The sequence below is a fragment of the Sturnus vulgaris genome, chromosome 1, assembly GCF_052056855.1.
Source record: "Sturnus vulgaris isolate bStuVul1 chromosome 1, bStuVul1.hap1, whole genome shotgun sequence".
Taxonomy (NCBI): Eukaryota; Metazoa; Chordata; class Aves; order Passeriformes; family Sturnidae; genus Sturnus; species Sturnus vulgaris.
Genome location: NC_142243.1, coordinates 8610556 through 8622711, shown reverse-complemented (window position 1 = coordinate 8622711; position 12156 = coordinate 8610556). Strand labels below are relative to the sequence as shown.

The 12156-nt window shown below is 41.0% G+C and overlaps 1 protein-coding gene across 1 annotated transcript in view; it reads right to left on the bottom strand.

Annotated features, from left to right (window-relative positions):
- Positions 1–10202, bottom strand: part of UBE3C (ubiquitin protein ligase E3C) — a 71490-nt gene extending 61288 nt beyond the window's left edge. Inside the window, exon 1 of the mRNA XM_014872232.2 lies at positions 10045–10202. Coding sequence (XP_014727718.1) covers positions 10045–10110 — 66 coding nt within the window. The 5' untranslated portion in view covers positions 10111–10202. The remainder of the gene's footprint in view (positions 1–10044) is intronic.
- Between the last annotated feature and the right edge of the window lie 1954 nt (positions 10203–12156).

Sequence of the window (12156 nt, the reverse complement as noted above, 5' to 3'; positions counted from 1 at the left end):
TATGGAAAGGGACCAGTAAAGAGCAGCAAACTGTACTGATGCCTGATCTGTTTGTGGTCTCAGCATCCCAATTGCCCTGGCAAACATCACCCATTTACAAACGGCAGAGCTGGAGCACAATAAGGTCCCAGTCCCACCAGGTCATACCACAAGTCTGAGTGTTTTCCTTGCCTGGAGGGTACATAAATCCCTGGCCCAGGTGCACACAGCAAGCTGTGGCACGTTCAGAGCAATCACATCCTGTTCCAAAGCCCCACGCTTTTGTCTAACTTGCAAAAAGGCAGGAAGCTTTTATATTTACTTCTCATTTTTCCCAAAGCTTGTCCAGAAAAGATGTCAAGAGAGACACAGCATAAATGGCAGGGATTTTCTCTTTTAAAATTTTGAACTCTTCACCCAAAGTAAGACTATGCATCAAAATTTTCAGGACAATGACCTCACCAACAGAGAAAAAGACAAGAATACTGAAGTATTCATGAGGCCTCAAAACCCAATATTATTTCAACAGAAAAACGATGCATTAACTTTTAAACCACAGTATTATACAAGTACTCATAGATTACAATATATAAACAAAGTTTTATTTGCAAGAGTCTCTTATTGGGTGATTCTTGGTAATTTCCACAGAAATATACAAAATAATTCAAAATTTTGATACACAGTATTCAGTTTCCACTGCAGGCAACAGGAGATGAAAGCACCCTGGCACTTTCCCATATCCAGTCTAAAACACACAGCAGATTTAAAGAAACTATTTTCATTTTTTGACACTACGACACATATGACAACTTCATTTTTCTCTGCATGCCCCAATTAGCCTAGAGAAGTTAAGAAATTAAAAAACACTCAAGCAGAAAATGTACTGTATTTTAATATAGAATAATCAATTTGAAGTTGGCAAACAAATATTTATAAAATATTTAACTACACCTGAAACTACTGTGCTGGAAAACTTTCAATATCTACAGCAGATACAAAAAACGAGAGCAAAACTTCTGCATTTCTTTTCTGGTGATACAGAGGAAGCAAGTCATGATTCTCTTAGTTTCTTTAGGATAGAAAATACTCTTACACAGACCACCAAGAGAGTGAAAAAGAAAAAAAAAATCCCACAAGAAGGTTAACCATCTTTCCTCTAAAGACCGTATTTATGGCCAAAGACACCACTAACTACAGCTATTGCCCTCTAAAGACAGGGTTTGTTCCATGTGTTAAACGCACCACAAACAAACCTAAGGAAATCTATACATAAGGATGATGCATCTCCACTCAAGCAGTACAGAAAGCCACACACAAAGACAAAACAAGGTACTAAATTAATAACCAACAAATGGCTTTAAGTTTCAGGACTTTTTCAACAGCTGATACCTGATATATTAAAGTAGTTGGTGAAATTTCCCAGTTTAGAAGTGATTGTTCTGCAGACAGTAACTATCACGTAAAGTGCCTTTCTGCTTAGAAACAAGGTTTTGTAATTTGCCCTCACACTTCAGAGAGAATTGAAAACAAAAGCAGAACAAAATACAGGAAAAGGAAAACAAATTGCTGCGTGTGAATAGAGAAGAAAATGGTATGAAAAAACACAAGTAAAGACAAAAAATACAAATCATGAGTAGATAAAGGGAAGTAAGTGGCCAGAGGGTTTATCAGAAACAATTTCAAATCCCTAGAAGAGGGACGGAGATATAACAGAAAGTGTATCCTTAGTGTATCACCAGCTTTTCACTGATGAAGAACTGGGTGTCTTTGTAGCAATCGGTCTTTAATCCAATCGACTCTGAAACCAACAAAAGTTAAGCTTTTCGTCAGCCACATACCTGCTTTGAGTATTTGTAAAGAAAAATGCCAACTTGTTAAAGTATAAAATAGATAAAACAGAAGAACTATCATAAGACAATAAAATATTCAGGTAAGTACAACCCACCTGTAACAAATCATTACGGGTAAAATAATACTATTACTGATGTTCACAAGATATACACGGATCATAACTATTACTAAAGAACACATTTAAATTAAATTCAAGAGAATTACATCCCCTTAAAGCATTATTAAACTAAGCTGCAATACACTGCCACTTCAGAAATTAAAAAGTAACCATGCATGTGCAAAAGAAAACAAGCCTGCAGTAGGAATGAGATGAAAAGAACAACGAAATAATTTTCCAATACAAAGGGCATGCTATCAAATAATTTCTTAAAGAGAGTTAACTGCAGCCACCCCTGAAATCCTCCCTGAATTGGCCCTTGACAACCAGCACTGTGAAAAGGAGCCAAACTCAGTAGCTGTTGCTCTGTGTCTGGTTGTGAATGACAACAGCGTTACTCAAGTGACACATTTGACAACTCCCACCCAGAGCGACAGGCGCACCTCTCCTGCTGCCGACAGCAGGAGACGGCCCGAGAGGAACTCCCAAACATCACACCTGGCTCCTACTCCCCACTGTGCCTTGGTCCTGTGCTGCTCATGCCACCGTCTTTCTTCACCTGCCAGACAGGAACACATCAGGTGTTGAATCTTCCTTCCAAGGCAAGCAGACAAGGCTGGGGGAACAAAGCATGAGCTTGTCCCGACGCTGTCACGCCTAACTCAAAAGGAGTGAAAAGCCATTCCCTGGATCACTGAACTTTTTATGGTGCGTTCTTCTTCCTTCAGGCCTTGCCCTCCCAAGTGCAGAACAGGGAATACACCGTCCTTGAGTTTTCATGCAATGTAGGAGACACCTGGCAGTCCCTTTCCTGCCTGATGTTTTCTCCTATGAGAAAGGACAACCAACCTCCTGCTCTAGCATGCTGAGCTGCAGCACCATGAAAAACCCAATTTGAGAAGTGTCCTGGGAGGCACGGCACAAAGAAACACGAAAGCAAAACACAGTGTGACATTACAGATGACTCAAGGGGTAAGACAGGAGGAGAAAGAGGTGAAAACAGGGAAGCAGACGAGGACAGTACACAGAAAGGAAAACGTGTGACTGCCACCAAAGAAATGTTGAGTAACATCTGAAATGTTCATTTGTACATGGGGATAACATAGAGTTCCATGTACTGTGCTATTCATCACAGCAAAGTTCTGGGTGGCAGAACTGCTGTAAGGCAGCAGCTGAGAGCAGCTGACAGTGGAACCATGTCAGTGTCAGTGCTTCAAAAACAGCAGTTCAAACATTAATGAAAAAAAAAGGAAGTTGTTTTCTTACCCTTATTTTGCTGAAATACACTTTTTGGTTGCAGAAGTATGTTTGCAGAGCTCCTAGCTTTCACATCCTAGACAAAGACTGAATAAGGTACACAAATACAGAAACTATTACTCTTTTCCTTCTGCATTTGAACACTTTGTCCTGAGAGAAATAAATTTTCAGCCTTCTTGGCTCAAAATCCAGATTCAGAAAAACAAAATGTACACATAATTAAATGCTTTTCAACACTTCTAATATTTGTTGACTCTTAAAATCTGAAATTGAACATTCCTGGACAGCTATGTTAATCAAGCCATCTTATAGCAAATAAATTTAAAACCTAAATATGCCCAGATGCAAAGATGAAACTGAATAATTATTTTCAAGTATTAGCTAAACACTGATTTAAAAAAAAAATATTAATAGCACACTGAAGCCAAAAAATTAATATTATTTACAAATGTTTGATGCTTCTTTATAAACGAAGAGGATTTATTTTGGTTAATAGCTAAGAATGTTTTGTATTTCATATTACAAGAGTTCATGCAAAGTACAAAGCATGACTTTTTATGCAATTTTCTTTAAAAAACAAATAAACACTTGATCTTTTTATATTTTGTGGACAATTATAAAAACTTGTATGGTTTTCATCCACAAAATCCAGGAACTTGAATATTTTTTTCTTTTCTTTTTTAAAATGAGGAACATGACTTTACAGATGAATTTTACTTGAACCACTTAAAAATCAGTAATGACTCCCAAAACAAATGAAGTGACCTAAACAATTTATAGAATAAAATTCCTTTTAACACAAGTATTCAGTAATTCCAGCAAATAAATGGAAAATTTTCTAACATTTATTTTTACAGAACAAATGTGGCCGCTGGGAGATACCCCTACCTTCTCCATAAAGTTTCTATTTCCCGACATTATTTTAGACAAGATGAACTCCAACTGTTTTTTTTTAATCTGAATAGTAAAAGAAATTTGCATTTTAAAAGGCTTACAATGTCTTGAACTGAACCTCAACAATGTAAATTCCATTGAACATGTCTGAGTATGCTCAGCAGCTTGAAATATTCTGCTTTTAACCAGTTCGTGATTCTTCTTAATAATGATATAAATAGCCAGAAATACGTTTATATGTAGAGCAGACAATGTTGCAGAAGAAGGGAGTTTGAATTATGCCCAGGAGGAGGCATTTGGCCTGGCAAAGCCTGGCCTCACTCAAGTCAATGTCACAGTGCTCGCTAGAAAACACCTCAGCATTTGAGCTGAAATGTACTGTGGGGTGTCGGGAGGATCTGGAACCTCTTCTATCATGGTACCCACAAAACCACACACAGTGAAACCAGAGTTTGACTGGAGGATCCAGAAGCCAACTGAAATGCAAGAAAGCTGCTTTTACATTTATGCTCAGTTTGTCCCTATTATGGTTTTGAAGATGTATATTGTACACAGAGCTATAGGTGAGTGACTTCTGTTGGTGTCCCTGCCCTTTATGGCAAAGGTGTTGAACTGGGTAATCTTTAAGGTTCCTTCCAACCCAAACCATTCTGTGACTCATCATTTTCTTAGACGCAAGTGGGAAAAATGTATTTATAGAAGCATTTTATTTGTAAATAAAATTTATAAATATTTTGTACTTAAAAATTTTTTACCTGGATTTGAAAAAATAGCAAAGAACTGAAAATAACAGCATAATCACTGCTGTCAGCTAACTACAACTCCATCTTTTGTAGCTTGCTTTCAAATGAGGAGAATTTCAAATGTTACAGAGAGAAAAAAATGCCAAAAAACCAAGTATGCATTAACTGTGTAGTTTCCTACTGACAGGCAGTCATTGTTTTAGAACGTGACAGTCTTCCCATACTTTATGTCACAGATCTGAAATTCCAAGAGTATTTCAAGACTTAAGTTGTGACACTGCAAGATTCTGGATAAAAAACAGCCCTGACTCAGAATGAAGTATGCACCTGCACACAGAGCTACGCCATGTGCCTGACAGGACAAAGGTCTTAGGGAGCAAAGCACTGCAATTCTTTCCCATCATTCAAAAATAAACACTCAGTTTATAATTCTAAACTAGAATTCCCATACTATAAATCCTTACCATAATTTTATTTCCATTGTGGCATGGTGTAAGGTCAAATAAGTTACAATAAAACAGAAATTATTCCTTCCTAAAATTATAAACTATTTTTTCTCACTCAATCAGTAAGAGAGAAACAAAGCTGTTTTTTAAGTGTCCCATCAATGCTTATATCCTACTGGCATTTACCACAACAACCAATCCCAACATGGACAGATCTCTCCATACACTGGCAATTTTACAGCCTACTGTTCGTAAAATTTTCATTTTAATTCCACAAGAAGTTATTTAATGTGTAGAATACAGACAACAAAATAGTAAACAAGGTGTTTCTGGAGTTCTACCACTGCACTTCAGCTGAAAGAAGAGGGAAATATAAACAAGAATCTAATGCTTAATGTCATGCTTCTAATTTAAGAAAGCAAATCAGTAACTAAAAAATTAAAATATAAACAAACTTTGCAAATAGAAGATCTCTGATTAGTAAAAATGTCTAGATTAAAAGAAATTACTGAGACGTTTTAAAATACAGATGAAATCATCAATATTTGTTCATTAGTAAGCTTCTATGTCTTCCATTAAAAAAAAGCCAAAGATCAAAAAGAACCCCAAACTCAATGAAGTTGCTTTCACTTTCATGACTGTGCTACCTTACCTGTATTACAAATCCTGAAAAAGGAGGGAGTTTTCTATTTTAAACAGTCTTGGAATTCGTAAAAGCATGGTTTAGATAGCTCAAGTGATACTGTACATTTGACTGAATATTCTTTTACCCATTTTCTTGTTAAGACTTCCAAGGTGTCATTCATACATTTCACAATGTAACCAAACAATTGTGGAGCTACAGAGCCCCTTGTACATCTCAGCATTGGCCTGGGGATGCCCTGCATGGATGCACTAAAGCATTTCTACCTCAGATTTTTCTTAATACTACTGAATTAATGAAGTAACACTAGCCTGACTGTTCCCAAATCAGGCTGATATGGCTAAATCACTTCTGTGCTGTGTCCAGCCTCATGCTAAAATCAGTGAAAGCTGCCAGCTGTCCCCAGAAGGCCTGGTGACACTCCACCTGGCAGGAATCTGTTCACTGCACGGGACACAGGGGATGGGCTGGGAAGCAGCCAGGTGAGGGGACCATCTGCTCCAGTCCCCTGCACAGCTGGGCTAGGTGAGGCCAATCTGAGCTGCACCCCAAGCCAGCTCTTCATGCACAGCTCTGCATTTCCTGCCTAACACACCACAGACTCTCTGCAGCCACAGCCTTCCAGGCAACTATTACTGTCCTGTACAAAATGTCCACGAGTAATTCAAGAGGTTCCCATATTGAACTCTAATAACAGCATTCATTTTTGGAGGCTACTTTACTTAAGAAGCACAAAAATATGGTTTGCCAGTTACAATTAAACTAAATTTGAAAATTTCTTATGAAGAGCCACATAAAGCAAAGAACCGTGTTTTAAAGGTGACAATAAACTACCCCAAAAATTAAAAAATCCTCTAAAATTAGCTCAGATTTTCAGATTGTAAATAAAATCCTTAATCTACACCCTCAAACATATACAACAGGGCACAGTCCAGATGAATCAGCAGATTCTTGAAAGTAGTTATGGAAGGAAAAGCCCAAGCACTGACAATACCACCTACGCTTTTACACTTTTGTACAATGCATTATTATAATGCTAGAATAATATTCTGAAAGGATCAGTCACTGAGGTAGTAATTTTGAGAACATTAATTTGCAGCCAGTGACTAGAATAAAAACAAGTGATGCTTGATATGGGTGGACTGAAGTGCCTCTCAAAAGTATACACAATTCAGACCATAACACACATGAATATAAAATGCAAACAGCACAAAAACAAACCTGAAGCTCTCTGTTTCTGTAATTCAAAAATGCCATAGAAGCTAGTGATGAGAAGGCACACTAGATTCAATATCTAACTGCCACAATTATGCAAATCCCCAATTTTACTTCTATCATTGTGCTCCTACTGATAGAACTTACTGAAGTTCCCTTGTGAGGCCTAAGGGAGCACTACAGACACACATGGCGGTGCCAGACAGGTGTCAACACATGTGAGCTGTGACCAACACACTTGTTTGCAGCTGCAGTTCCATCAGCAAAACCACATTTCTAATAGTGTTGCTGATCACTATTTTGGTGTAGCTGTACTCACATCAGGCTCCACTGCACCTTTAGCACTGACTGGCTCCTCAAACAGGCATCCCTGTGTCTGTATGGGGAGGTTTTGTCCTTGTTCTGCAGTGGTGCACCCACATTTGGGGAACTTCCCCAAACTGGGCACAGAGTTATTCTTAGCATTAGGCAACCTGTGTGGCCCCAGTGTTTCTGAACTGTGCCTTCTTCCACCAAAGGAATCACAACAGGCAGCACTAAGTATACAGCTAGCTACCAAAAGCATGGCAGAGGTACAGCGTTCATCTTTCTAAGTTATACACCATTTGTGAAATAAATGAGGTTTTTTTAGTATGTGTACCAAAAGCTGAAAGGATACCATTTACAATCCAGCTGTCTGTAAAAATGCAGCCAATACGTATGAGAAACGTGATCCCAAAGGAGCCTATGATGTGAAATAATGAGAAACTCACATGATGCCTAACACAGGCTTACCTAGAAATAAAGACCAGACAAAGTTAAAAGATAAAAGAAGATATATTTAATTAAGGGCCATCAGGTACATTAAGAGCTACACCCAAAATGGACAATGGTCACAAGTTTCTCAGACAGATATAAGTTTGGTCTACTTATGTATCAGGTGTTAATCCTCCAATTACAGCTTCAGGTAATGAAGCCATATTCCCCAGTTTGTTCCCCCCAAATCACTTTAATTCATACTTTCTGGGGCCTGAGGCTGTAGGGTGTCCTTGGATAACAGGCCCAGAGGGATTGTTTTGTCTAACCAAAATGTGAAGACAGTTAACTACACTTTATATGGAGTTTAGAGCTACGCACTAATACAGTATAGGATTTGAAAAAGACAAAAGCTAAAATTGTAAGGCATCATATAGAACTCACATAAACACTTCCCACAGCAATCTCTTTTTAGTTTTAGTATGTTTTCACCGAAGTTCATGTAAACTGCATTTAGAAGTAGTTTTTAGTACTGTTCAAAGAAATTCTTTCATTAGAACTGTATACAGCTTCTGAAAAGAAGCAGCTATTTCAAGGACACTCTAGGATGTCTATGCAACCATGATGCCCAAAGCTGCGTGTAACTGATTTGCACTGATGCAGCACAAGCACTTCAGTGAACCAATGTAAAATCACGAAATCTGTGCACCAGTCAGTATCAATCTCATCATGAACCACAACCTCTACTCACAGACTGAAGGTTACGCATCAATTTCAGTTCCCAGTCCTTTACATGCTAATATTTGCCCTTGGAAATTTATACCTGCATAACATTAATAAATTTCGCCCATATAATTAAAACAGACATAATTCTAATACATTTTCATGAATTGATAAGTGTAAAAGATAATGTTATGACAGTTGTTTACTTCTGTAGGAGGCAACATGTTCAGCAAGAAACACTATGAGCAAGTCAGGGTCAAAAGTTGCAAAGTACTTGAAGTGTACAGCTGAGGACCAGGGCATGTTCTGCCAACTCCTACTTAAGCTGGGGAGTATTTATGGCATTTTGACTCATGTAATGCCAGTTTACATGGCCTAATGAACAGAAATGTCTTAAGATAAACAGAAGATGAATCAGAGGAAAAGCTGCATAATCTAAATACAGTGCTATATACAATCTCTTCATATTAAGTCAATACGCCAAAATGCAAACTTCACTGCGATTTTAATATCACATACTGAAGTATTTTTGCTCATTTCCTCACTGTACTGCCAAACCCTAAAAGTTTCCATTTGGTTTTAGTGCACAGTAATAAAAACTTAAGACTTATTTTTTTACCCAATTAAAATTCAAAAATACTAATGGAAACACTCATTAGCTTCCCCCACAGTCATCTCCAATGACAACGGGGAGACTCGCTATTTTCACAGCGAATTAAAGTGACCCCTACAGATCAGGGCACTTCTAAAAACACTTTGTCCTTTCTGTCGTTCGTCGGAAGTCTTGTGCCCTTCAGTGCTCGACTAAACATTTGCTTACCCTGTCCAATCAGCAAGATCCGAATAAATCATTCTGCTTTTTTCCCCATCAATAAACATAAGGAGATGTAATAGTCTGGTACAGCTGACAATTAACTGCTACTCACCCTGCGCACGACAAATTGACTGAACCTAAACTTGACAGAGACCAACCCGGCAGCCCCGGCTCACGTGGATGAACCACCCCCAGCAATTCGGGCTGTGTGTGTCCCACATCCCTCCGGCGAGGCAGGTCCACGCCACACGTTCCCTCCGGAGGGAAATGACAGGAGGTCTCCGAGTCCTTTCCCCCTGGAAGACCTGGAGAGCGACTGCTCGGGAGGTGCCACGGGCCACGACACCCGGGATCGATCGATCGCCTGCGGGGGGGACGAGCCAAGGAGACATTTCCTCGCTTCCCACAATTCTTACTACACTACAAGCCTGGGATGGTGTGGCCTGATTACACAAAAAATAATAATAACAGAGAGGCAGGGAGATCAGAGATAAACACATCATCGGGAGAGGAGGGTTCTTCCCCTCTATTAAACCTTAGTCATCGCTGCTCCCATTTCTGAAGGCCCGACGGTAAAAGCACGGATAACAGGGCGGGGGGCGACGGAACCGACACAGACACAGGCACGGGCAGGCGCCGTTCCTTACCTTCCTGCTCGCTCCTCCGAGGGACACCTTGGGCCTTGTTTTGAAATCCCCTTCAAAGCTGAACATGTTTACAGCTTATCCCATGGGGAGAGGGGCCCGGCAGGGCGAGCGGAGGGGGCCGCACGAACCCCCCGGGCTGGCGCCCCGCGGCCCGCCCGCCCCCGCGGGGCTGCTCCCCCGTCCCCCGCCTTCCCCGCGGCCTTCGCTATCCCGGTCGCCCCGTTCCTGACCGGCGGCGACGGTGGAGCGTAGTGGGAGGAGGGAGAAGGAGGAGGAGGGAGCGGAGGAGGGGGCAGAGAGAGCGCTCCCGCCGGCCGCGCAGAGAAGATGGCGGCCGCCCGCCGCCCGCCGGGCGCGCTCCCGACACACGGCCGCGCCCGCCGCCCCGCCCCCGGCCCGCGCCGGCCCTCAGCGGCGCCGGCTGTCCCCGCCGTGCTGTACCCGCTGTCCCGGCTGCGGGTGTTTCACGGGAAACTTCCCTGCTCCGGGCTCCACGGGAACTGCCTGCGGGTGTATGGGGGAGGCTGGGGCTGGAGTGCGCCTTGGTGCCGCAGCCTGCCCAGACGGGCCGCGCTGAGGGTCAGAACCGAGCTGAGGGTCCCGCCGGGCTTTGGCTGAGGGCTGCCTTCCTCGGCGTCATTTGGCTATGGGAGCACACCTGTTACACACACGCACCCATAAATATACATATATACAATTTGTACTTTTAGTAGCATAAGTATATCAGAGAATATATAAGGTTGAAAAAGATCTCTAAGATCACAGAGTCGAACTTTTGACTAAACACCGCCATCAACTAAGTGCCACATCCAGTTCTTAAACAACTCTAGGGACGGTGACTCCACCTCCCTGGAAAGCCCATTTCAATGTTTAATCAATGTTTAATCCTTTTCTGTGAAAAAAATTCCTCCTGTTGTCCATCCTGAGCATCCCATGGTGTGAGTTGAGGCCAGTTCCTTTTGTCCTGGGCTGGGAGAAGAGTCCGACCCCTACCTGGTTAAACCTTGCTTTCAGGGAGTTGTAGGGATAAGGTCCATGATAGAGGTGGTCTCGGGAATGGGAGCCCGGCTGATGAGGAGTGGAAAGAGAAAAAGGCTGTAATGCAGAAGCAGCAAAGAGAAAAAGGCTGTCATGTAAAAGCAGCACACCTGAACGGTGTAACTAAAGCACCTGAGGCTGCTTCACATTTCTTAGCCCATTCTCCATTTTTTCAGTGTGGTGGCTGCATCACTCCAGATACAGAGGTGGCACAGACAACAGCAATAACAAAAATCAATTACTCAGTCTGCAGCTCAAGGTGGTAAATAAATATAGGTGGCCAAATCCAGCTTCATTCCCTCCAGTGGAAATTTGATTTCACGAGCTCTAACTCGTGAATTCTGACATCAGCATATCACAACTAACAAATGGTAAGCACCCACTCCAGGAGACGATGTATGTGCTTTGCAGCTGCTCATACCAAGAGCACTATGCTCTTTAACTGTTGTCAAGCTGGCTGGCAAATTAAATATTTGTTCAGATTTCATTGGATTTGGATGATTCAGAAGAGTGCAAGTTCTAAAATTTCAGACTTTTCATAAGGGAATGAGTACTTGGCAAGAGTAAGCATCAGCCTGGCATTTCCCCAGATAACATCGTCTCAGTATAAGCAAGCCCAGCCTCCTTAAATACTGTTTACAAATACAGATGGGGTTTAGGGTCTTGTGAAATACCACGTCAAATGTTTGTTCATAGTTTCAACACATTGCGTTCCTAATGAAATATTCTACCACTCTGTATTGAAATTATAGTAAGTTTTTTCCCAAACATGACAAGACTCTTTTCAATTTGAATTTGGCCTTGATAAACTTTATAAGTCTCATAGAAAAAAGGACTAGGTGTCCCTAGCAGTTAATTAATTAATTTTCATTAGCATAGAAGCAACATATTAGGTCATGAGTTTGTGCCAATTTTATCAGTAGCAAAGACAACTTAGGGATGCAATCCCTCCTCATGTAAGAAGCCAAAGAAACATGAAACTACAGAGAGTAGAGTTTCTATGAAGTAGGGTTTTCACTGATACACATTTGACATATTCCAGCTTCAGTGTCAGAAGGACACAAGATCTTCTGC